Genomic DNA, 27190 nt, shown 5'->3' on the forward strand with positions numbered 1-27190 from the left:
TCCCTTTAGCTTACCGCTATCATGTCCCTCTGCATCCCAGTATGTTTCTTGGCGAGGAACCGCTGTTTAGCACCAAAGCAGTCCTCGCTTTCTTAAACGACGTGGTACGGCATGTTATAAGCCCAATAAATGCATAGCGCATCCTCCCTCCAGAGGATGCTGCTGTGATAGCAGTTTTGTATAAGCACATGCCTCCTGGCCCTTGTGGTTCAAGGGCTCTGTTTAGGCAGTAGTGCTTCTGTCCAATTACTACATCTTAAATATTTTAAATATCGTGTCATTCTTTCTCAATGCATTCTTCATTTCATAGTACACTTCATTAGTCATTGCCATGATTTTAGTGCATGTATATTTTACGCATTTTACAGCGATTATTTTTAGGCCCCTTTACAGCCACACTTCATCTACTTCTCAGAATCCATCGCTCCACTGCACACTCACAAACACTGGCATGGCGCTCTTTGGCCATAACTGGCCCTTGCGCCATAAAACACCACACATCATCATCATTGTTTAGCCGCCGATAATCAACACAGAATCGCCAACTGCCATCTTTCTTTTTAACGAGGATGACAGGTGCAGCCCAGGGACTCGCGGACTCCTGAATTATCCCTCTGTGCAGCATTTCCTGAACTTGCTCGCCAATTATCTTGCGCTCAGTCGGGGATACTCTGTACGGCTTCTGTCGTATAGGGTGCGCTGATCCGGTATTTATACGATGGCGTACTCGAGATGTCGGAATTTGGGACGTCGTGTCAGTCTGCGAAAAGTCAAACACTTGCGAGTGCTTGGATAGAACATCCAGTAACGTGTAGCGCTCACTCGTGCTGAGCGACTTGCTCACCATCTGAAGTAGTTTCGAGTCCGATGGGCAGGGATGGAGGGACTCGTCTGCAGCTCCGAGTACAGCCAGTAACGCCGGTGTCTCTTCTTTGAACAGAGCGAGCTTCATGCCAGAAGGGAGAAGTATGGGCTGGGCCGCATAGTTCATTGCCCATAATCCAGAGCGTCCTTCAACTACCGATACTAAACAATGCGGAACCAAAACGCTCTTCTTTACACAGGCCGAATGAAGCGGCTCCGTCGCGGCATCAAATGTGGCGGGGTTGGCACCAGAGCAAATGACCGGAACGCATACAGCGCATAGTGGGGGAATGACGATGTCCTCCGAAACACAAAAGGCACCTTCTTCACGTGGCGAGTTCTCCATGAGTCCTGTTATAACCTCGCGTTGTACCGAAAGCTCCCCACTTCGACAGTCAACGGTTGCACCACACTCCTGCAAGAAGTCGATGCCTAAAATAACATCATGCGTGGATCGAGGAATAACGGCGAATTCAGTGGTAAATACTTTGCCACACAAACACACATCCGCAGTACAAACACCAATCGGGCACAACGTGTCACCACTAACACTACGAAACGTGGAAATATTGTTCCACGAAAACATCACTTTTTGTCCCAGTAGGGCTTTAAAATTTAAGCTCATCACGGAAATTGTTGCCGCAGTATCCACAAGAGCCATTGTAGGTCTATCGTCAACAAGCACGTGCACTTTGTTTTTCAGCATGAAAACTGGCGGAGGAATGTCGGTTGGCAGCGAACGGTATCCAGCGACCTCACCCCCATCGGCCGCACTGCCTAGTTTTCCGGTGGTGGGGATAGCCGGCGACGCCGCGACGATGGAGACCGCCGGGTACGTGGAGCAGGCGGTGGCGTTAAGCTGCGATCGGAGGCTGGTGACGGGTTCCGGAAGCTACCTTGACGAATTCCACGATTGGTTGGTGGGCGTGCAGGCCATGACGCGGAAAAGGGTTGATAATTTGACTGGTACGTCACTCGTGAAGGTTCTCGGAAAGGTCGGCGGCGGTCGCAAAACCTGGCGATGTGGCCAGGGACACCACAACTATAGCACACACGAGGAGGCCGAAATTCACGGTGCTGCTCAAAGCCTTCATTTCCGCCACCGAGCATGGGGTATCGGTCATGATCATCGTATTCTCTGTACCCTGAATAAGTGGTACGGTACCGCTGCGCCGGATAAGAAGTGCGGTGCTGCTGCTCGTTGAAGCGTGGCCGGTTGGTGGGTGCAGATGGAAGCACAGCTCTATAATCGTCCACGTTCGCCGCATTAATAGAGGGTTGCCACGACGTAGCTGGTAGTCCGGTTTCGTTGCCTCGTGAGTCGCCGCTACCATAACGGCCGATTTTGTGGCACCGGAGGAGCTCTTCCCGAACTATCTGTCGTATTGTAGACCATAGATCGGATGGTGTGCTCGCGTCAACGCAGGCCAATGTCGGCACATTAGCCAAACGGCCAAATTTCGGTGCCACGCGATGCATCTTCAGTGCTTCAAACGTGCGACAATGTTGGATGACGTCGGCCACAGATGTCAGGTTTTCTTTAGCAATCAAGAACTGATATACATCTTCAGCTATGCCCTTGAGAAGATGACCCACCTTATCTTCATCAGACATGCTTGAATCCACGAGTCTACATAGCTTGAGGACCTCTTCTATGTACATAGTACATGTCTCGCCAGAGATTTGGGCCCTTTGGGACAAAGTCTGATCAGCTCGCTTCTTCCTCGCTGCGGAGTCCCCAAAGCACCTTTTCAGTTCTTGGACAAATGTATCCCAGGTCGTAAGCGTGTTCTCGTGGTTGTCGTACCACATGAGAGCAGTGTTCGTGAGCGAGAACACAACATTTGACAGCTGAGAGGCGAAGTCCCAGCCGTTATGTTTGCTCGCCCGTCGGTACTGCTTCAACCACTCGTCCACATCCTCACCGCCAGTCCCGGCAAAGCTGGGTGGCTCCTTGTACAGTTGCGAAGAGCCCGTCGGTCTCGGAGCTTCAGTTTCTCGGGAGATGCCTGCTGTTGAGGATGGTGGAAGTCCCGCCAGTCGACGGCTGCGACGAGGTTCACGGGGTAGTGATTCCGTCGTTGGATGCTTAGATACCCAGCACCTTCCACCACTCTGTTACGGGGTGTGTAGAAGGCGTTTATTGCAGAGAGCCGTAGGGCAAGTGGGTGATGATGATGATGATGATCCACAGCACAAATGGCACATACCCACCGTGGGGGATCGGCCAAGAATTGGGCGGTTTGGAGAAAATGGATTTAAATAAAATTAGAAAAAGATAAAAAGAAAGAAAAAAGGAAGTTGAATTCTGCTTGGTCTTCTAATTACTTATTATAATTGACTATTTTAGGAAGGCAGTCGATTCGAATTAATGATAAAGTTTTGCATTGCAGTGCAAACATTCTGGTGGCTGTACCCCAATGTGGAAGCTCCAAACGAAAGCAAGACGGTAGCGTTCATACTGAGGCCAAGTTTGTTTACAGGGTCCTCAAGCACCCTTTTCCTTACTGAGGAGAATCGTCGGCAAGCAAGGAGAAAATGATCAATAGTTTCTGGTTCGCCGCACTGTATACACAAAGAAGATGCCGCCAAACCAGCCTTGTGTGTATAGAAATTTAGTGTCGGGATGCGGCAACGTATCCTGGTTAGAGTAATCTCTAATTTTCGTGTTGGGCAGAATTTACGATTCCAAGGGAATAGTAGATGGTGGTAGTCAGAATGCGAAGCCATACTAGAATTATATATCTCATTCATCATTGTTAATCTCCTAAACCTAGCGGCAGTGATATAGGTGGTTGGGGGAACGGCAGGTACTAAAGGACCCCCTAGGGAAGCCTTCGCTAATGAATCTGCACACTCATTCAAAGGCAAACCTTTGTGCCCGGGCACCCAAATTAAGCGAAGCAAACTCAAATGAGACGGAGCTAACAGATGTAACTCTTGAAAAATTTTTGAGTCACTACGCGTTGTAAGCGACGAACATAGAGAGAGTGAGTCGGTGACAATAGCAACTGATGAATGAGAGGGGTTCAACTTCCGTAATGCTAAAACCACAGCTAAGAATTCCGCTGTGTAGATAGGAGTAAAATCTGGAAGTCTAATCGAATAGGACCAATCTAGCGAATGAGAAAAAATTCCTACACCTGCCTTTTCGTGGTTCTGTGATGCATCTGTAGCTATTATAGCATTGGTCTGAATATGACACAAGTGATCATCCAGCATGGCATTGAGAATTCGTGAAGATAAAAGTTTTGCATTATTTGGGTAGATGTTATCAAAAATTATTTCTAGAGAGAGGGTAGCAGACTTTGTAGGAGTTATATTATAGAGCTTAACATTCAACGGCTCGAGTATTGCCTGCGCAAAAACCACCTGTGGCGTGTGAAAACGGGGCCAGTGGACATTAAAAAATAAAGTGGGCTGACTTATGAACAGTGTCTGGTGTCTTCTGAAAGGCGATTCGTGCAGTCGCAGAAAGGTTTGGACTGTTAGTAGTCTGAATCTAGCCATTAACGATGGCACTCGCGCTTCCAGGTAAAGCACAGCGTTCGATACGAATTTGGGGAGGCCAAGGCAGAGTCGGAGCGCATCCCGTTCTATTAAAACAAGGGGACGAATTTTGTACGCGGCACTTCCAGAGAAAAGAACACACCCAAATTCTAATACTGGCCTGACATACATTTTGTATATCCTTAGTAGTGTGTCTCTTCGCATGCCAGACCGATTGTTGCTCAGCCGTCGTAATATTCCGAGAGCACGGCCCCCTTTTTTAGCAATATACTCAATGTGCGGTAGCCAATTGAGTTTATTGTCATAAATCACCCCAAGGTACTTGGTTTGTTCAACTTGGGGGATGACTTTGTTCTGATAACAGAGAGTTAAATACACTGGACTACTTAGCGGAAAGGCCAGCACCGCACTCTTGTTAACGTTCAGAGATAGGCGAATTCCTTCCAGGTATTTTTCAAGTGTGTTGAGATAAGCTTGCAATTTTCCGTAAAGAGACTGAATGTCGTCTGCAGAAGCAAAAATGCAATATCATCTGCGTAGACATACGTGTTTACATCAGCCTGACAAGGTATACCACTTAGTAATATATTGAAAAATAGGGGAGACAAAACGGCCCCTTGAGGTACACCCCTGGTCTGTGTAAACCTTCTAGAGGCGATGCCATTCCTAACACAGAAAAATTCTCTCCCCCTCAAAAGCTCGGCTGTCCATCTTATAAAGTAATGTGGGAGATCTAGTGCATTCATTTTATCCAATAATATTGCATGCTCGACACTATCATAAGCTTTGGCGATATCTAGCGTGACCAGTGCAGCACATCTCCCGTGGCGCCGTGCAATATGAATTCGACTTTCTATTTCTGCGTGCGCACACCAGATGGACATGCCTGGTCTAAAACCAATTTGGAAAGGGCTGAGCAGTTCTCTGGTGTTCACGAACTTCATGATTCGGACATTTATTATTCTTTCGATTAGCTTAACAAGGTTTGACGTTAATGAAATAGGCCGAATGTTCTCCAGTATATATCCACTACCTTGATTTTTGAGTAATAATATTACTTTAGCGAGTTTCCATTGCAATGGGATCCAAGCCTTCTCAATAGAATGATTAACCAGAGCCAATAAGACATCAGGATACTCCTTATACAAAATTTTTATCATTGCGGGGGTAACCCCATCCGGACCTGGGGCAGCAGCGGGCAAACTTACAATCACTGAGGCCAATTCCGGTAATGACACCTCTTCGAAATTGTCCACAGAGCCAGGCAATAAAGGCCGACAAGGGAGACAAGATGAAAAGCGGCTCTCAAGCCCTTTGCCAATTTTTTCCAAGAACTCAGTAATTTCATTCGGTGTAAGAACAAGTGAATCTGCATTGATTGATGGTTGAATCATCTTCAGTGATCTTAGAAAGCGGAACAATGCCCCTCTGTTGCGTGTTTGGGACAAGAAATCAAAATGTCTGATGTTAAACTCTTCTTTCGCTTTAGAAACTGTATGTTTAAAGGTGGCCGCTATGTATTTGTAATCATTCCAGTTTTTTGGACACTGGTTGTATAGGAGCTTTTTCCACGCAGCTTTCCTCCACCTAAATTCTCTAGTGCAGTCGTCATTCCACCATTTACTAGGGCTATTGCTTTTACTCGAACAAATTACAAATTCAGATCGTTTTTTAGAATCCTCCAATATCGAACATAAACTATGAGCCTTTTGAATACAACTCATATGTCTCATTGAATTAAACGCTGTTTTCAAACAAGTATTAAAACGAGTATAATTAATAAAACTTCTCTTATGAAGCTCCGGAGAGGTTAGCGGGCCTACCACTTCAAAAACAACAGGTAGGTGGTCACTGTTTGTAGCACAGTCAATCGTTGACCATGAAGACACAACAATATTTGTTGCAGAGAACGTCAGGTCTAAAACAGAGCGAGACTGTCCTCGGAGAAACGTAACGGCTCCAGTGTTCATGCAGGAAAGCCCATCATCTACTGCCCATTCCCACAGTCGTTTACCACACTGATCCGTTTTGTATCCCCATGATACATGATGCGAATTGAAATCACCAGCTAAGATTATATCTTTTCCGCAATTTGCTATAATTGAATCTAAGGAACTAATGATCTGTACCCCAACAGGAAAGTAGGAATTTACGACTGTGAAAGGTCTACATCCGGGCAAATTTATTTCTACCGCAAGTATTTCGCTGTCTGGGGCCATTAACGTGAATGCTAACTTTGTTATGTGGCAACATTTTGTCGAAATAAATATTACAATGCATCCGCCTCTAGTAGGACGGTTCAAACGAAAACATCGATAATTTCGCAATGAAAAATTTTTTCCTGTATACAACCAAGTTTCTTGTAAAAGTATGATATCCGGACAAAATTTATGTGTGAGATGAAGTAAATCTGTTGAAGCAGCAAGTATAGAACGACAATTCCACTGAAGCACTCTCATCAGCCGTCGGGCGGCGAGAGCACCGCAGTGGCAATTGCTCTCTCCAAAATAGAGTCTTAACTCGGCGCCATTAGGGCTTTTCTTATGTTTAGAATGGGGGCGAGAATTTGAGCCAACATTAATGGGGGACCCGCGACGTTTGGGGGCCCGCGACTCCACATCCATAGTCGATACATCATCCAACTCCAAGTTACTGGGACCAGCCATATTTGATTCCTTGTCCGTACTGACGATTGGCAGATTGGGCATGTTGAGCTCAGGTACCACATTAGGAAGAGGTACAGAAGTTGCCTGCAGCAGATGCGTTAATTGTGCGGACACAATTTGCGATATACAGTCAGACACACTTTCAACGAGGCGTTCCATGACCTTAGCCATTGACTTTTCGACCGCGGTTGCAATCGCTTCTGAAATGGTTGAATCCATGGCAGCAGGTTGCCGCGCCACAACACCAGCGTAACCATGGGATCTTTCCTTTACAGCTACAGTAGCCTCTCTGCGGGAGCAACGCCTTTTATCCATTACTTCAAGAATTTGAATTTCTTGTGATCGAGAAGGGCAGTCAGAATTATTAGCCTGATGCGCACCTCCACATAGGCAACACTTCTCCGTTTGAGTTGCGCACTCATTGCCCGGATGTCCCTCACCACAGACGCAGCAACGAGGACTAGACTTGCAGCCACCCGCACTGTGTCCAAAACGCCAACAACTACGGCATTGTAACGGGCGCGATGCTAGAGGGTCTACACGAAAAATTAGTGGCCAAATTTTTAATTCTGAAGGACATGATGTACCCGCAAACGTGGCAATCACAGATTCTGTCGGTACACGTACGTTATCAGTCACGCGGTTGCACCGATAAATGGCAATAACACCTGCCGCAGAGAGCTCTTCCAGTGTTTCTGACGGACTCAGTCGAGAGTCCACACCACGCACTATTCCCTTCGTGCATGCCAGATGAGGTGGAATGAAAGCGTTCACCTTAATGGAGCCAAACGAGGAACATTTTAGTAGATCTGCTACACATGCCTCATCTGGCGATCTGCAGACGATGCCTCCTCGTCCAAATTGTCGAACGTCTGTGATATGCAGGTAGTGATGAGTCACAGACTTAAGATCCGCCTGAATTGCTTGCGGGTTATTGATTCGAATGGAGCCGCCATTCAAAGGTACCAGCGCCACCGGAATGCTGCTCACTCCACTACGAAAAAAGGCTTCTAGAGGCATTTGATTAGGAGGGACCGAAGCTGACCAGGGGCAGCGCCCCTGGCCAGGCGAGCTATTCGTCATGAGGACGAGCTGACTGTCTCAACCAAAACAGTACAGCCTTCTGTAGCTTATTGCCAAAAATCAATCTTAAACCGCCCAACACTGAGCCGAGCACCCCACAGCGCTTACGTGACCACCAGATGCTTGCTTGTCTTCCAGCGGCCAGGGACCAGCTTTGTACTGACCATGTACTGACTTAGATGTAGATGTAGATGTAGAGCCTTGGAGTTACTGGCACATACCCACTCTGGGGGATTGGCCAAGAACCGGGTAGTTTGAAATAACAATCAGAAGGAAGATGTATAAAGCAAAACAAACATAAATGTGGGAATATATACGCATTTGAGAATGAATAATTAGAATATATCAAATGAATTGAATAGAATAAAGGAGTAAATGATGAATAAAAAAAGAAGTAGACAGCAAGTCGTCAAATTTGCAAAAATATTTCGGTACCCTAAGCCGTGATTCTGTCATCTAAATCTTTCTGACCCTGTAATGTAATTCTGGATGGCATCTACAACCTTCCCGTCGCTGTGCCCAAGGGTAGAGGCCCCCAATGATAGTAAATTTTGAACATTTAATTCTAATCTAAGAAGGCGGAACGGTGTTTCTAAGGTTCTTTTTCGCAATTCAGAATATCTTTGACAGGAAATGAGAAAGTGATCTAATGTTTCATGTTGTCCACAATAGGAACAGTTAGGTGAGGGAACCAGACCAGCTCTGTGTAGGTAAAAATTTAAAAATGGAATTCTGCAGCGTAGACTAGTGATTGCGACTTCAAGTGATCGCGTTTGACAGAGTTTGCTATTCCAATAATGCGACAAGTGCTGAAAATCAGACGAGTTTGTTAAAGAAGGGGCGTGAAATTCACGCAGCATCATTTTTCTCTGAAATCTAGCCCCTATGATGAAAGCTGAAATCGGTAGGATATGAATTACCGGGCCATTCAGGGACGCTTTCGCCAACGAATCTGCCATTTCGTTTAGAAATAGGCCCTTATGCCCTGGTACCCACACCAATCTAATCAAAGCTAAGTGAGGGGGCACTAACGATCTGAAAGCTCGCAAAACTGGGGAATTATCGGACGCTGTGAGGGAGGAGCACAGAGATAAAGAATCCGTCACGATTACTGTGGAACATGTTGATGTATTGAGTTTACGGAGGGCTAGAACGACAGCTAAAAATTCCGCTAGAAAGATCGGTACGAAGTCTGGGAGGCGAAGAGAGAACGACCAATAAAGAATAGGAGAAAATATTCCAATTCCACACTTTTCTTCATTTTGGGAAGCGTCAGTGGCAATAACTGTCTCGATCGGAACGTGCAAAAAGTAATCATTTAATATTGAGCTTAGCGTGCGGTAAGATAATGCCTTTGCATTTTTAGGGAAAATATCATCATACTGAATTTTAAAGGAATTGGTGTTGTAAACAACAGGACTCACCTCACGAATTTGTATGTTTATTTGATCTAGGAGAGTTTGAATAAAAATAATTTGTGGTGTGTGGAATCGCGGCCAGAACAAGCCGAAAAACAAGTCCGGCTGGGAGATAAAAACTGTTTGTGAACGCCTTATAGGGGATTCATATAGTCTTAAATATGACTGCACAGCTAATAATCGAAACCTCGTAACAAGAGATGGCATCCTAGCTTCCAGATGCAAAACTTCATTTGCTACAAATTTAGGTAGCCCTAAACATTGTCGCAAGGCCTGCCTCTCCAGAAGAACAAGGGGGCGAAGTTTATATGCAGGAGCTCCAGAGTACAGTACGCATCCAAATTCCAATACCGGTCGAACATACATGCGGTATATTGTTAAAAGCGTTGCTCTCCGCATTCCTGATCGACTATTGCTCAGCCTAGGCAGCAAGCCAACCGCACGAATACCTTTTGTTGCAATATAGTCAATGTGTGCCTTCCATGACAGTGAACCGTCATATATCACCCCAAGATACTTGACGGTCTCTACTTGTGGGATAATATTTAGATGATAAGAGAGTGAAATATATATGGGGTCCGTGAATGGAAACGTTAGCACTGAGCATTTGTTAACGTTGAGACAGAGATGCATCGCATCAAGCCATCTTTCTATAGCAGACAAGTATGTCTGTAATACTTGATAAAGTTTTTGGATGTCATTTGCCGATGAAAAAAACGCTATGTCATCAGCGTAAACATAAGTATGTACATCATCGTGACATGGGATGGAACTCATTAGAATATTAAATAAGACTGGAGAAAGTACTGCCCCTTGTGGAACGCCTCTTGACTGCGCGTACCTAGCCGAAGAAATGCCGCTATGGAAGCAATAAAATTCTCTGTTCCTTAAAAATTCTGAAATCCATACTTGAAGGTATTTTGGAAGGTTAATCTTTTGAAGCTGATTGATCAATATCACATGTTCAGCACTGTCATATGCTTTTGAGATATCTAGAGTGACTAATGCCGCATACTGTCTTTGGCGCCTTGCCAACTGAATACGGCTTTCAAGGTCAATATGGGCCTGCCATATAGAGCACTGTGATCTGAAACCAATTTGTTTCGGACTTAGAATCGATCGCTCATTAAGAAAATTTACGATACGAATATTGATAACTCTTTCAATCAATTTTACGAAATTTGAAGTTAACGCGATTGGCCTTATATTGTCTAATATATAGCCGTCACTCGGATTTTTAAGCAACGGAATGACCTTGGCAATTTTCCACTCCAATGGAACCCATGCCCTTCTGACGGAATAATTGATTATGTCTAATAAACATTCTTGTGATTCTTTATATAAAATTTTTAACATGGTCGAAGTGATTCCATCGGGGCCCGGAGCCGCTGATGGAAAGCTTTGTAAGACATCTGATAATTCAGTCTTCGAAATTTCCGTGAAATCTTCCTCAGATGGGGATAGCAATGGAGCTAAAGGTTGTTGGGCAGAAAAACGACTTTCTGGCCCTTTAGCGATTACCTCCAACGAATTCTTTATTTCTTCTGGAGACAAAACTGCGGATTCTGCATTTATTGGTCGCGGAATCATTTACTTGCATGTACTGACTTGTACATGCAAGTGGGTGCCAATACTACACGTCGTCCTTCTCTTTCTCGCTGCTCTCCTAATGTTGTTGCTGCTGATGCTGCCGCTCCACTACCTTTGACGCACTGTAACAATATGTTAACAAGCAATAGTTAACTGGGCGAGTTGGTACTTGTTCATGTCGTTACCATTAAAACATGAGCTAGGAAAACCGATTAGCAGAAAACAAACTTTAGGAAAGTTAAGGGGCTTCTCATATCTTGTGCACTTTGCTTGAGAGCAACGTATTTAAATATTGTGAAAAATTTGCGGACACTAGACGACGACAAGACGAAAAGGACCAGTCTTTGTGTCCTTTTCGTGTTGTCGTCGTCTAGTGTGCGCAAATTTTCCACAATGAAGTGAAACCGACTTGACCGCCTTTCCATCTTATTGTACTTAAATAGTACAATTTAGTGCTCCCCTGTTCCCTGCAAGCTGATTTTTCTTTTTTTCTACAGGGTTTTAGGAAACCCAACGCCTTTCTCGTAACACAGATGCCTTTGAACGAGACGATGGACGACTTCTGGGAAATGGTGGCCTCCTCTGGCTCTTTAACAGTGGTTACATTGGGACCACTGCCAGACCAGGTATGCCTGACTGATTATCTATAGAACGTGAGAAAAAAAAAAACATTGCTCAAAGTTGACTGTTGTTCTACTCGTTTCTTTTTCCTTGTGGCTACTATTTGGCGTTAGCGAAGGTTGTGAGCATAATCAATTTGCTTCGTGATGTCACTAAAGCCATTAGTCGAGTTCATAACGCTTTGCATTCGTAAAGTTTTTTTACGATTGGCCGGTCGGCTTCAGTAATAATATGTCCAACAACACAGCAGGCTTGAATTTGCTCCTACGAGCAGTTATAATGCATAATTTTTTGGTGTAAATGGGCCCGGATATTTATCATAAATGTCCACTTCTTTATAGAGCAGCAACAACTCCGGTTTTTTCAGCGCTTGCAAAGTTATAACCGCATCGAATATTGGCTGTGTGGACATATTAGGAGAAAGTCAAAAAGGCATTGCGTCCAACTAATTTGATTAGAAAGTGCTAAAATCTACCTCTACTCTATGTGTGGTCAGCTACGGAGGAATACTGGACACTATAGGACACATTACAGTTTTCAGGCGCTGTCCGCTGTCCGGTCGACGTTATTCGTGGTTACAAATCCCACCGCTTTCTACCCAGCTATTGTGGGCTGACATTTTGTGGCTCCTCGTGACCATGGTAGCCTGCCGATCCTCCTGGTTTATAGAAGAATTGGTAGAACATTTGGTGGACATAGAACGAAAGGGTTCAATGCATGGCGACTGTATTAGAGCAAACATTAGGAGTTCGTAAACGTAAGTAGTATAAGCGTCCAAGCGTACCACACTGCAGTCAGGGCTGCTCTTTGCAGTTCCCTCTTGGCGCACTGCAGGTTAACAGGCTTCTTTATTGACTTGTAAGCTGAAACACTCCGAACCACATGAATCACCTTGCCATGCACTGAAGACTGCCGTGAAACTGTCTCGCGGGAAGGAACCATGGAAAGATAGCTGCTCAGGGTATTAGCAATTCCCTGCAATGGCACACGCGGTAGCCCGATTGCTGCCACGTAATTGGTTTCAGGATCAAGTCTTAGTAGAAACAATAAGTACGAGATAACTCTTGATAGATGTGTTACCTTGCTTCGCATCAGCCTCTGCGATTTGGAGAGGAAAATAATCACGTGTTTTATATTGAAATGTTTACGCTGTGAACCTTTGTAATTTGCACAATAACAAATCAAATTCTGGAGACTTCCGTGCTAGAACTACAATATGGTTATGAGGCACGCCATAGTGGAGAATTCCGGAATAATTTTGACCACCTGAAGCTCTTAACAGTGCACATAAACCTAAGAACACAAGCATTTTTTTGCGCATTTCGCCCGCTTAATGTGCCGCTGGCCTGGCCGAAATATTTAACCCACACTTCGTGCTTGGAAGCGAAACACTGTAAAGTCTAAGCCACCACGTCGGGTTCCATGTAATTCGGAGAGCGTTCTAATGCTTTGCTACTGTCTTGAGCGATGCAATACACGTACGATATACATCCTGTCGAGATTATGTTCTCTTTTTTTAGTTGTGTCACAACTGGTTTTCGCCTCGCGGTATTACAGACAACCCCGATGTTTTGGCCAGATCTCAACAGCACTTCCAAGCATGGGAAAATTACAGTAGAGCACCGAGAGAGCACAGGGTTTCCAGGCTTGGTAGTGCGCAGCTTCAACATCTGTCAAGGCAAGGTGAGTGAACACTCACGTAAGTAACACTGACCACGTGAGTAAACGCTGACATAACACTGCAACTCTTTCTTCTGTCTGGGGTTTTACGTGCCAAAACCACTTCTGATTATGAGGCACGCTGTAGTGGAGGGCTCCGGATTAATTTTGACCACCTGGTGGTCTTCAACGTGCACTACAACGCAAGCACGCGGGCGTTTTTGCATTTCGCCTCCATAGAAATGCGGCCGCCACGGTCGAGATTCGATCCCGTGACCTCGTGCTCAGCATGCAGCGCACTGCCACTCTTTAAAAGATACATAAGTTTTTCCAAGCCATAGTCCTTCTAGTGGTTGCGCACCTTATTTTGCAAATACGGGAATCCTTATGATACAAAAGAAAATTGCTGGTCCTCCCACAATCGAGAGTAGACGTAAGCATCAAATGGCTACCGGCAAAGCAGATTTGCTGGAGATGATACTAGCCACACTCTTAAAATGGGTGTAGTGCGTGTTCGCAACGGCACATCTTACCACACCGCACCACACTACAGCACGCCATACTGTGCACTGGTCCATATGGACACTGCCCAGCTAGAAGAAAAGCGCCTGAAGGAGGCGCCAAGCAGCGTGGCGCCATCTCTCGAGGTGACGCAAAACCAGCGCCGCGGAACTCACGAACCGCTGGCATTCAAAAGAGCACATGGCAACCCTGTCTCAGCGCCAAAAGATGACAATCAATTGTAGGGTTCCCTGTATCTGCCTTTTGAATGTCGCTTTTGGAAACGACATCAAACTTCAGCGTACTAGAAGTTACAGCGTGAGAGATATTGGGAATAAACAAACAGGAAGAACGCGGAAGCAATATTTTTTGTAACTTGTTTGTGCAGTAACGAGCGTATGTAAAGCGGTCCTGTACAAAAGGTTGGAGGCCAGAGACTGCATTTTCATAACTTTTGACTTGGTGTCCGCATGATCTCGTTTTGTTCTCTCAACGATGCCCGGATGTTCTCGCTTGAGTGCCCGGATAACGTCGCTGGCTTTTGGTGTGTGTGTGTGTGTGTGTGTGTGTGTGTGTGTGTGTGTGTGTGTGTGTGTGTGTGTGTGTGTGTGTGTGTGTGTGTGTGTGTGTGTGTGTGTGTGTGTGTGTGTGTGTGTGTGTGTGTGTTGTGTGTGTGTGTGTGTGTGTGTGTGTGTGTGTGTGGGGGGGGGGGGGGGGGGGGGGGTGCAACCATCCATCTCTTTAATGCAGGGTGATTGTGCATACTTGAATAATATTTAAGGACATGTGTATGGTACATGACGTTTGGTTTCTGTTGCGGTTACTCAGTTTGTTTTCCCATGTTTTTCTTCTTTTCTTTGTTTTTTGTGTGTTTCGATGTGTATGTATATACATATATATATATATATATATATATATATATATATATATATATATACAGCGAAACACACAAAATATATTTCTCACGTGTCATTAAACTTTCAGTCGCAAGACAGCGCTTTTGTAGCCTCTTCTCGTCCGGATACCCTCGTTGCGCTGTTTTACAATGACTTAGCAAAGAAGCCGAGCATGACTTTACTGCAGCTTTCCCTTGACTTGTTAAGGGCGTTTCAGCATCGTCGCTTATCTGGTTACAAAGGTGGGCCAACAAAACTTCTAAAATATGTACATGGAAGTGCTTACGGGATACAACTTAAGTGTTTACAATTTAAATTTCGAAATCTCGCAGCAATAAGGAATTTCAAAACTGAAACTAAGTAATTCTGTCTCTTCTAAATTCCTCGAGGGAATTTCGCTCCCAACGGAAAGCTTAAGTGACAGGTCGTATGCAGGTCGTTTGTAGTCACACAAAAATTGAACGAACGAGGTGCGACTATATCGAACGCCTTCATTCGTTTCTCCTTCCGCGAATACGTGCATTGCCAGCGTAACTTCAGCTCATACGCCTCGTGTGAGGCCTATACCACCTTTGACAACAGACACGTAGTGGTACGAGATCGTGCTCTCAAGTTATACCTCTCGAAATGTGTTTTGTAATTTCTTGATTGCGTTTTGTATGTTCATTACTGTGCATTTTATGTATGGAGAGATTAGAGCAGACAAACAGTAAGAAACTATAGGAACTTACCTGTTCATTAGGTTGTGCGTTACTGTGGTATTTTCCATGGTTGGTTTCATTGTTTCGTGCTTGGGAAACTTAGGTGCTCATACATAAAGTTTCACCAGACCTACCTGTGGTTGCAATGCACATGTGAACCAGAATTTCATTTAAGGCGATGAGCCATCTTGGATCTTTGAGGTAAAATAAAGAATGTTCAAGTTTAAAGTTGTGCAATACGATGACAACAGCTAGCGCACAAAAAAGATAAAAATGAGAGTTCGTCAAAATATATCATTAAGATCAATTATTTATTTGCAACTTTAATCTCATTATTGTTCTTGTTTCTTGGCCGCTGCTTGAAAGCCCCAGTAACTCCTAGGGTGAATGCTTGCACTCCTAATCGCGCAAAGGCAACCTACAATAAAAATTTTCAGTCAAGTACACTTTTCTTTGAAAACAACAATATCATGAATCCTATTATGCCCGATGCTTCCAAGCTGGGCACACGTTTTAAAGACTCACCGGCTTAACGAAGCACGGTGCAACATTAATTTTAAAAAAGTATAACAGTCAAGAGTTCGGCGAAAAGTCGTCTGGTCATGTAGCATATTTTGGGATAACAGACTGCTGACCACCAACGAAAAAAAAGACTAATTTACGTTTCGTAAGCTATGCAAGTTCCTTGTTTAAAGTGCCCTGCGCATGAAGTCGTCGTCAGTTTAGACACGCAGCACGTAACTTGGTGTTGGGTGTCGACTGCATCACTATTGGTTTCGATGACACTGTAGATACCCGATACCATGAACCAAGCAGATGGCATTTTGCTCCAAGTTTATTCCAGATAATACTACTCGTGCTGCATACTTAACTGACGACGACCTTATATCCACCGCAGGTACCTACAAGAATCCGTATAGGTTCTGAAACGTCAAGTAACTGTTGACTTGGTTATTGAGCAGAAGCATTCGTGTTTTTTTTTTTCAGGAAAGTCAGCACTGAGCTTAACTAAATATTGGAGTTATATCAGGCAAGCAAAACGACAGTGAGGAACTGACACCGCTTGAGGTGATGCTTAGTTTGAGTTTAACTTCTGTTAGAAAGTATCATCGCAGGTTAATCACCAACAAAAAAAAAACGTATTTAGTAATGACGTCTTCTTTTCTGAAAATAGGAGAGGTAACGCGCTAGCATACGATTCACTGGTGAATTTCTTTGTGAAACAAGCCTTCACCGGGTGCCTGATAAATTCGTTTTTGCCGCTGGTAACCTATTGCGCACCCACGTGATCGGCGGTGCTAAGGTGCTATCTCTGAAGTGCAACTTTTTCGTCTCTGTGGCGTTGGCTTACGGCGCTCGAACTCTTCAGCTGGCCTTACTTCGTCATTTCTTATTTTCTAATAGCGGGGCCTATATTAAACAAGAAATATTACTTTTATATAAATGATTTGTCTACATCATAGAAGGAAGCCCCAGTGGTTTTTCCCGCGAGGTGCAAGGAGCGAAGCTGCAAAAAGAGATTAATGTCTCGCGAAAGTTAACTTCCAAACATAAACGGACCATTGGTGCGTAGATTAAGCTAAACAAAAAAAAACAGAAGAACGTTTCAGTGCAGTGCTGTTACAAATATTTCTGAGCAATGGCTGGCCTCAAAGCATTGATGTCGTGGATCGTAGCGATTGAGGTGAGGAGCTCGTTCATTCTGAACTTGTTATGGGAACACGCGATTCTCCATTTCATTACTGTCTCTGTCTCACGATCGGTAAAAAAGAAACCATGGGGGTTGTCTGTACAAGCAATCTTGTTTTTACTGCTTTCATTAGATCTCGTTTTGGTTTTTCGTCTGCCTGTAAATGCTTTTTTTTTTGCTTTCTCCTGCCTTTTCGATGAACAGGTACTATTGGTTAGGAAAAAATAATCAATCAGCATAATTCAAATTGGTTGGAATGTGGTCTTTATTTACACTACGTATGTTCCCCACAGAATCCGTCGCGGATGTTGAAGCAGTTCCATTGTCCCACATGGAGGCGTCTTGAAAGGGTTCCTGGCTCGCATGACATCGTGTTGGACATGCTTCGCCGCGTGGACACGTGGCAAATGCTTGCCGAGGGGGCACCTGTCATTGTTCAATGCCTGTAAGTAGTGCGTTTGTGGTGAGTCAAGTGCACGCTTATGCTACACTGAGGGCTGCGATCAGATTAGTTGGTTTACGGTTCGAAGAGTAAACAAATAATACTGATCACCTTGAACGCGTACATTCACTGAACGTGAAAGAAGGTAAAGAAGATAGCGCTGGAAAGGGTTACGTAAGCTAACCACGTGCGTCTTATTTAAAGTAGCAGCCTCAAGGACGTCGTGTCCTAAAGTTAGTTCGATGCGTGGCTGGATGGACAGTGTGGCTTGCACCAGTATTTTACACTGACTATGCGAGTGACTGTGCTCTAGATAGAGCTGGTTCTGTGCAATTGCAAAACATCTTTGCGAACATGTATGCGTTTTGGCCAATAAACTGCTCAACGAACTTGAATCGTCATTATTGGTGCTAGTTTTCAGTCTGCGTTGTTTGTACGATATCACCACTCTCTCGCAGGAAGTACTCGCCATAAGAGGTGAGTCATTCAGACTCGCACTGACAAGTGAATATGAGTATGAGAGTGGGTCTTAGCGCGGGAAACTGGAGGCGAGTCCGAGGTTAGCATGAGTATGAGTCTGAGAACGTCGAGGCAAGTAGGAGCGGGCGCGAGTCTGATTGAGTCACTTTAAACTTGTATGATTCTGAGTTCGAATAATCGGCAGCGGGCAAACAACTCTTTATGCTTTTATAGCAATAATACGTTAATGTCTTCATTTTATCGCGAAGCGTTTTATTCCGGGCTCCCCCCAAAAATCTGTCCCATCTCCGTACGTCACGCAGTCATCGTCAAGAAAATCCGTGAGATGGCGACACATTGCCGTTTTGTGCCTACTTAATGGTTAGAAATGTAGGCACACAATAGTTAGGGTTTAATTTAATAACCGAATTGTGCTCTTGATGATGTTTATTTATTGCAATGAGGATACTTAGGTATCATTTGTTTCAGCAGTGAGTAATCTTGTAGAGAACATGGCCGGCAGCTTGGATACCTATACAGCTAGTAAATACGGTAGTTCTCTGAAGAGTCTAGCGGTCTAATTCTGTCGGCGTCTAGGGGCGATAGCGTTTCTTTTGGTTCTCGGTGCTTTTTTGCAAGTGATCCCCGACAACCGTCACCACTCGGTGGTGCCGCAGCTGCTGACGCCGTTTTCGCGCAATAGTGGGCCTCTTCGATTATCCGTTCCTGGCAGTCCCGGACTGCCCGAGACGGTGCTTTCAGCCAACGAGCGTTGCGTATGCAGTCTTTCGGACAGTCCGGGACTGTCAGAGTCGAATAATCGAAGAGGCCAATGACGCAGTTTCGCCACATGCGCACTCACCGTCGAGTGGTATATATCTGTGACGCGTAGTAGCTTTCATGATGCTGTTTACGCTGCGCAGAAGCACAGGCCTCGCGTGTTTGCTATCGCTGTTATGGCTTCACCTTTAACTGCAAATAATAAAAGGCTACGCACGTTTATGCCGCCCTTCGAGCGAAACTGCAAATAATAAAGGACTGTGAACATTTATGGACTTGTATTTGTGAAGGTGCAAAGCTACAACTGTTTCTTACAATACGCGTTGCACTTATCGTGCGGGACCAATTGCACTGAAAGAGCGATGAACCTGCTTTTCTTTACTTTGCTGTTATTTCTCGAAACATCTTTGACAGGAAGTCCCAACACAGTCTATGACTATAGACCCTCCTTGTGCATTTCGTATTTATCAGCACTTTAACTACTACGTGGAGCAATAAATTGAAATTAAAGACAAGTAGAAGAGATGTACGTTGAAGGAGCCAGCGTTTCATCATGCTGGCAACTCCTTGGCACCGCTTGATACCGTGAGTGACTGCTGGAACGTCTTTATTAAAAACGAAATAAAAAGGGCTAGCAAACTACGTGGCCTCAGGACCTTGCCACTTTATACCGAAAGAATTCATTCATTGACTTATTGGTACACAATTCCTAAAAACTGAGTTTGGGCAGCCCAAATAACTAGGACGTAAATGAAGAAAAAAAACATGCAAATGGGCACTGAATACATCGTATCAAGAAAACGCACCCGGAAGCATCAGACGACCATACACTTACCTCGCCATTTGATGACAGTGGCAGAAAAATAGCTTCCGTCCAAGAAGTTCCCTTACGTCCTGTCTATTTGCACTACACGACAATCGTGTTATTATTTATACAGCTAGCTCACTCTCTCCTACAGTGAATTGGGGAAGAACAGGAACATAAGGTGGTGCGTACAGTAATGTGAGGGAACTCGAATTTTGGGTGTTTAGTTTTGATAGCACGAGAACGGTTAGGGGTGCTGCTGCCAGTTCTTACAAAAAGTAGAAGTGTCAACAATTCCCCTTGGCTCTAGCGTCGGCTCCAGAGATATCCCTTATTCGAAAACTGTTCACTTCAAACATCCATCTTCCTGTGAACCTTTGTATTGTTCAACTTCAAGTGAGGATCTCCTAGGATTATTTGTGTTTTAGAGCGCGCGAGCTTGCATGCTAGGCAGAGTACACTTGATCTCATGTGAACCTGAGTGACCCTTTGTATATATCAACAAACAGGGTCTGTTATAACTAGTAAGGGACGGTGAGCACATTTGAAAAAGGACGTAAGTCAGTTGAATCAAAATATACACTGTATGAAGAAACGAGTAACAGCGCAAAGAACGGGACTTGCAGACTGAGACAGACGAAGCGCTTCGTCTGTCTCGGTCCGCACTTCCCGTTCTTTGCGCTGTTACTCGCATTTTTTAGACATGTATCAGCCAGCCCAAGTTAGCAATTTAGTACAACTGTAGAGTGGCAGTAAAGTGTATAAGCATAATTTCCTCCAATAATTATTTTACCATGTATTTGTTGCCTAAGTACACTCGTTCACATTGGGTGAACTCCCTGGTCTTGAGCGCCCACAATTCTCGTTGGCAAAGTTTCCATGCACACACAAATCGAACAATAAATCGGGAAGTATGAAGGAGATCCGTTGACTAAAATATAATTCTTTATAGCAGAGAATGTGCAATCAATTTAATTCGTTGTGACGTTTCCTATCCCACTAGAAATACATATTGGAGTAAAACCTTTCGCAATTTTATATATTTTTCTGGCGCGATTAGGCTTTTTAGTACCTCCTTCATTTCAGCATAAATAACAAGAGCGATGATTGGCGAAAATAGTAGGAAAAGAGCTGGTATATAAGAAAGTGTTGTACGAGATCTTGTTATCACCTTCAAATATTACGTATTCTTCAAGCATGGTCTCTAGGCTCTCTTGACTAGCATTGCATAGAATCATTGCAATTATAAAACCACTAAGTATCGTTTGAATTCTGTCCACTCCAACCACATATTATCACTTATCGCTGTAAAGCAATATCTCCATTTCAACATATAAGATATAGTTTGCTTTTATCACAAGAGATAGAGAGCCGAAAGCAATATAAATCCATGAAAACTCATCCCTGATGACCAATACATCTATTTATACTTCAAAAACCCTCGTTGGCTCTCAAGGTCACCGACTCGCAAGAAAAAAATATGAATCGCATTATGTCCTTATTTTAAAGTGATAGCCCTACATTGGCTCTTCTCCCAATTTATTGTTCGTATATTTCTGGTCGTTATTGGGAGCAAAGTAAACATGGAAGCTGGGCCACTAGGTTAAGTGCTTGCTGCTGTCTTGCCGAGTAGTCAACGTGGGCTCGATCGGCAGATTAAAGTGGGGTGCTGTGATTACAATAAGACATTTCGTGTTATCAACTGGCATTGTGGTTGTTAGTGAGATTGCCACTTCTTGCGTCTGTTGATGTGTACATAAGTTTTCGTGATTCGCGCATGGCATGGGGATATGTAGCAGATAGCACAAAAAAGCATCGCTGACATTGACAAGCATCTTCGATGGTTTCTGCCGAGATTGTGTAGAAATTCATTCATTCATTCATTCATTCATTCATTCATTCATTCATTTATTTATTTATTTATTTATTTATTTATTTATTTTCAGCGATGGGTGCCAAGAGTGTGGTTTGTACTGCGTCTTGTCCAGCGTATGCGAGCAGCTGAAGCTTGAACACGAAGTGGACGTTTTTCGCTGCGTGCAGCGAGTTCGGGCAAGCCGACCGGAGTTCATCGTCAGTGTGGTGAGACTGCTCTGCACAACATATATCTGTTAACGGGAATACTGGAAGCTGCGATCTTAATGCCGGTTCGGGCGAAAAGATGTCATCTTTCGCGCCAGAGAAAAAAAAATGCAGGTCTTGGCTCACTAAAGCAGTATTCAGTGTACATAAGAACAGAACTTAAGCTCGACTTTGTGGTTTCGAAAAAACCTCTGACGAGCAACAGTTCCAGATTTCATTCTTGTCCAGTTTATTTGTGCATTCAAGAAGATTAGCTGGCATGGTTGATACCCGCGAGAAGATTTAGAAGAGCATTGTGTGACAGGAGTCGCGGCCCCTTGAGCATCACGAAGTGAAATGAAACTGCCAAAGCGAAAAAAAGTTGCAGTGGCTTAGCTCGGCTATTCCAGGATATACGTAGCGTTAGCAAAGGTTCAGCTGATTATTCTTAGCTTTCCTGGTTGTCTCCTACGCTCAACCGCTAATTGCCAGGCAACTACTTCGGGATCCGATGAGTCAAGCTTCTCCGTTCTTCTGCGCTGTTGAGCAGCATTTGCGCTCTCCTTCTCCATGGCTATACCACACTGGCAAACGCCAGTCAGAAGCGCAGCGGCTCCAGCGCAGTGTCAGACGGCGACTGCACAGCGAGCGCGCGCCGGCGCCAGTGCGTCTACCACGGCTACGACGTCACTCCTCTGGAATGCGCAGACCGGCGGCGGTGAGTCGCGCGCGGCGGCGGCGGAGTGCGCGAGAGGTGCCGGCTCCGGTGGCTCCGGTGCGCAAGCCGTGTGACATCACTGATCCTTGCGCATGCGCAGCACGGCTCTTGATGTGCCGCGCGAAACGGGCTTGGCTAGGCCAGTGTAGCTAACGCTACAAAAATTGTTTGGATGCCCATCTCCATATTTGCATGAGCTCCGGACGTTGGCGTAAAAATAAAAGCTTTCTATATTTCTCTATACATATTTGCAGAACAAACGGAGGTAATAGCTACCTTCAAGTGTTCAGTTACTTGTTGAGCGCTGCAGGAACAGTAACCGAATGCTGCAACGATTCCAGTCATAGAGGTTTCACTTTTTAGTAATGATGCGGCCAGATACGGTGCCTTTATTTTAATACAAGTTGGGTTTTCTCGCCTTGCATAAAGCCTTAGAACAGGAACAGCTGGCGAATTTCCGTTTATTTTGTATTTTGCTTGAATACTTGGATCAAGCAAATGTGTAATTCCAACTTGCAGCCTTTCATGATGGAGCAATAAGAGGAAGAAGAGAATGCAGAGAAAAAACGAGAGAGAGAGCCGTCGTCGGAACAGCTCCATCTTGTGCTTGTCAAAACAAACGGTTCTAGCCGTTACGGCTCATTGGTTCCTTCGCGCACAACGTGGTACTATGACCAGAATTCTAGGGATTATATAGGCCATGGCCTATAATCCCAGCAAAAATTGGACTAGTGACTGTAGTGAAAGTCTGATGTACAGATGCACAGTACTTCAAGCCAACGCAAAGATGTTTGATCCGCTGAGCTTTCTAACGTCATTCACAGAAGAGCTAAAATCGGTATTCAATGACTGTGGAAAACCGGAATTTCTCGGGACGACCCCATGCCAGAGAAAAATAATTATCCACGGAGGAAGTGCATAAAGGAAATTAAAAATATTACGACTATCAAAAATATCTAGACAGTACATCGACAACATGAGACAGCACATAAACACTGGTATACATATTTCCTCCGATGCAAGACCGGTGGCGTATAACATGGAAGTCATAAGAGAGTGGGCACAAAACGGCAGTGCTGATTTTGGCAAATAACATAGTAGCGCCAATGAAGACCATCAGTCTCGCAAAATTGAACTTCTGGACGCAGGAAGCAACAATGTCTGAAAATGTGGAGGTGCATCAAGTGTTATCTAAAACAACGAATTGACCTAGTAGAGTTTCGATGCTGCACTTTTGCTGCACTGGATAAGAAAAGAGCAAAAGCCTGAAGCTTTCGATGAACACATACTGCAAGAAATAAGGAATTAATCAGTGGGAAAACGACGGGAATACTTCAGCGGTAATGAAAATCCGGTTTATCTACTAACTAGAGGCGTCACAATAGAAGAGCATTTGTCGTCAAAACTTTGGTGGAAGGGTCCTTAGTGGCTACACACCAAAGGTGAGTCATGTTAAAAACCCCCGGGTTCTAATGAAAAGCCAGAGGAAGCTGAAATACTTGTTGGATATACGTCGGAAGGCATCTCAAACCGCGGCATTGAAGTTGACATATCTGTTAGTTACTTGGAGATTTAAGAGTAACTCTTCGTCAATAATATTTGACGAGACAATATCAATGGTCCACTAACAGCAGAAAAAAAAAAGGATGCCGCCGAGACGCGTCGTATTTACCTAAAATAAAAATGGATATTACATAGGAATTGAATATATTTTACAAGCAAGAGAATGTGCAGACAATGCGCGGATGCCAAGTGTTTCAAGCCAAAAAGGGCCTATTAAGACTTAAAGAACGCCTTCGGGAAGCACATATGACATTTGACGAATAACACCCGATCATATTGCCTAGAAGAAATCACTTAACGACACTATTAGTTCGACACGTACACGGGTAAACTTCCCAGTGCGGAGGGCGTGACACACTGACTCGTATAAGAAGTAGATTTTGACTAATCAGAGGACGACAGGCAGTGAGAGAAGTAATACGACCATTGTGTTCTGTGCAGACGATACAATCCCAGACCGCTTCAACAAGACGCGCCTCCTCTTCCTTCCAATAAAGTAACGAAGACCGCGACCGCCACGGCGGCCGCATTTCGAGTGGGGCGAATACAAAAACGCCCGTATCCTGTGCATTGGGGGCACGTTCTGATTATGAGGCACGCCATAGTGGAGGGCTCCGGATTAATTTTGACCACCTGGGGCTCTTTAACGTGCACTACAACGCAAGCACACGGGAGTTTTTGCATTTCGCCTCCATCGAAATGCGGCCGCCGCCGCCGGGATTTGATCCCGCGACCTCGTGCTCAGCAGCGCAACGCCTTAGCTAACTGAGCCGCCACGGCGGGTAAGCTCAAACTCTGCAGGCGTGAAATCAGGTGTTTCACAAGGTTCTATTTTAGGGCCGTTGTTCTTCCTGTGATTTATTGATGACATCGTTCAAAATTTATCTGTAAAAACAAAACCTTTTGCGGACGATTGCGTGTTATATCAAGAAATTCGCAGTCCGAGTGATCACGAATCTTTAAACAGAGCATTAGCCACACTGCATACATGGTGTGTAAATTGACAGATGACAATTAACTATAAAAAACAGTACCAGTGAGATTGAGACGGGAAAAACTTTTTTTTTTTTTGTTACTTGCCGCATCAATGGTCATGTACTGTCAGAGGTCTCTAGACGTGAATACTGTGGGCGTTTATTACGCACGTCTTCTTCATCTGTATATTGCCATCATCATTCTACATTGCTCGATCCTCATCTTCAGTTGTGTGATCATCATCATAGGGTGTGTGCCTTTGCTGGTTCCCTCCCGCGTACTCGGGCCGAATAAACTTCGTGCCAACAGAGACGTGGTGGAGGTGCTGGGTATCGATCCCAGTACCTCTCGCTTATACTCGTCTTAATACTTAGGAGTAGTACTCACATCTGACCTAAAATGGAATGACCATGTCGAGCACATGGACGTACATGCTCGGATATCTGAGGAGGCTTGGAAATACCACACCGCACATTAAAATTCTCGCATACAAGACATTTACTAGACCGTCGTTAGAATACGCAGCTGCAGTGTGGGATCATTTTACTGTGTTTAACATTAAGAAAAATAGAAAGGGTTCAAATATAAGCTATCCGATTTATATGTTATAACTGGCAGGCGTCACCCTCACTCCTCTTACAAAAAGCGGAACTTGAAGGACTACAATGGAGAAGTGCGGAAAGGCTTTTCCGTTTTTCATGATAAAATTGGAAGTAATAAGGCATTGGTATATAAATCCAGCATCTCAATGTGCAGTGCGCTTTTGCCACTCTAAAAATGGTGTACATTTTATAAATCGCACTGATACGTTCAAAAATTTGTTTATGCCCAGAAGAATTCGTGAGTGGAATTGTCTATCAGCCAATGTAAAACAGTCGATTTATTTTTAAATGCACTCAGGAACTGGTCCTAATATGTTTTCAGCGTCCCTTTTCCCCAGTGTAGAGTAGCAGGCCAGAGCAAGTTACAGCTCAGGCCGACCTCTCTGCCTTTCTGTAAATAAATCTCTCTCTCTCTCTCTCTCTCTCTTGATTGTGTAATTATGTATTTCATTGTTGATAATGGAGTGTTTTTCTCTGCGTTCAGTTCTTTTTCTATTATGTCACTATGTCTTTATGATATACGTTGCAATAGTTTTGCCAGCGGAAAAATTATTTATGCCCTCTCCTGCTTAAGGCGTGGCACCCAGGCTAGCAGTATGAAATAAATAAATAAATAAATAAATAAATAAATAAATAAATAAATAAATAAATAAATAAATAAATAAATAAATAAATTGCCACTTATCTGTTAAACGCTTCAACTGCGATTAATGAAATTCAACCTGACATCCGTCAAGCTCCATCAAATCAAGCTTCAATCAAATAGGCACTAAAGCAGTGTAACGTTTGGTACCCTACCGTATACCGGAGACTTGAGATAAGTTTGTATAGTGCCCATTCAGTGAAGTAAAGCGTATTCGACAGTTGAAACAGCGTGATTGAATGCTTCCCTCTTGTATTTTTCAGGATCAGTATGCCTTCTGCTACGAAGTTGCGCAACGATTCATTGACTCTTTCGGTTCCTACTCCAATTTCACCGGCTAACATTTTGATTGAAGTTGTTCCTATAGATGTGTTAAGCTACAGTGCAGGAAAGCACCTTCACACCTTTAGCCCTCAATATAGACACCGTGGTAGCTGCAATATGGTTTGTTTGCGTAGCAGAAATGTATCGCAGTGGCAACTGTACGAATAGTGTTGACTTTGTGTGCATAAAGATTCTTCACTGTACTTTGATGTCTCATTATTTACCCAAACATAAGTGCTGCAAACACGTTGTGTTGTCGCATGACTTCTGCATTCGCTGCTTTTTTTTTTTTCTTTTCTTGCTGCACGACAAAATGCGTGCAGCGATCTCTGTACGAAGAACTATGGCTTCAGTTTCAGTTGTCCAAATGCAAAAGAATTGCGAAACTAAAATCGCAATGTTACGCATTTCGAAATGTACCACTCTTAATGAGAAGCAGTCAACCCGTTTTCAAAAGGTAAAAAGAAAATTTTTTTAACGCCGGGCATGCTCAAAAAAAATTCGGCAGGAACTCCTCATTGTGGAATTGTCATATAGTGCGTAGCGTTCTTTATAATCATTACCTAAGAAGCCTATACTGTACCCTTGAAACCGAGACTCGTATTTTGAGAGATGAATG

At 44.1% G+C, this 27190-nt stretch overlaps 1 protein-coding gene across 1 annotated transcript in view; it reads left to right on the forward strand.

Annotated features, from left to right (window-relative positions):
• The window catches only part of LOC119433041 (receptor-type tyrosine-protein phosphatase mu-like), a 56067-nt gene extending 29299 nt beyond the window's left edge, over positions 1 to 26768 (forward strand). Inside the window, exons 6-10 of the mRNA XM_037700191.2 lie at positions 11629 to 11757; positions 13310 to 13435; positions 17493 to 17644; positions 21632 to 21767; positions 26511 to 26768. Of these exons, the coding sequence (XP_037556119.2) occupies positions 11629 to 11757; positions 13310 to 13435; positions 17493 to 17644; positions 21632 to 21767; positions 26511 to 26588 (621 nt within the window). The 3' untranslated portion in view covers positions 26589 to 26768. The remainder of the gene's footprint in view (positions 1 to 11628; positions 11758 to 13309; positions 13436 to 17492; positions 17645 to 21631; positions 21768 to 26510) is intronic.
• The last annotated feature ends 422 nt before the right edge of the window (positions 26769 to 27190 follow it).

The sequence above is a fragment of the Dermacentor silvarum genome, chromosome 11 (assembly GCF_013339745.2).
Source record: "Dermacentor silvarum isolate Dsil-2018 chromosome 11, BIME_Dsil_1.4, whole genome shotgun sequence".
Lineage (NCBI taxonomy): Eukaryota > Metazoa > Arthropoda > Arachnida > Ixodida > Ixodidae > Dermacentor > Dermacentor silvarum.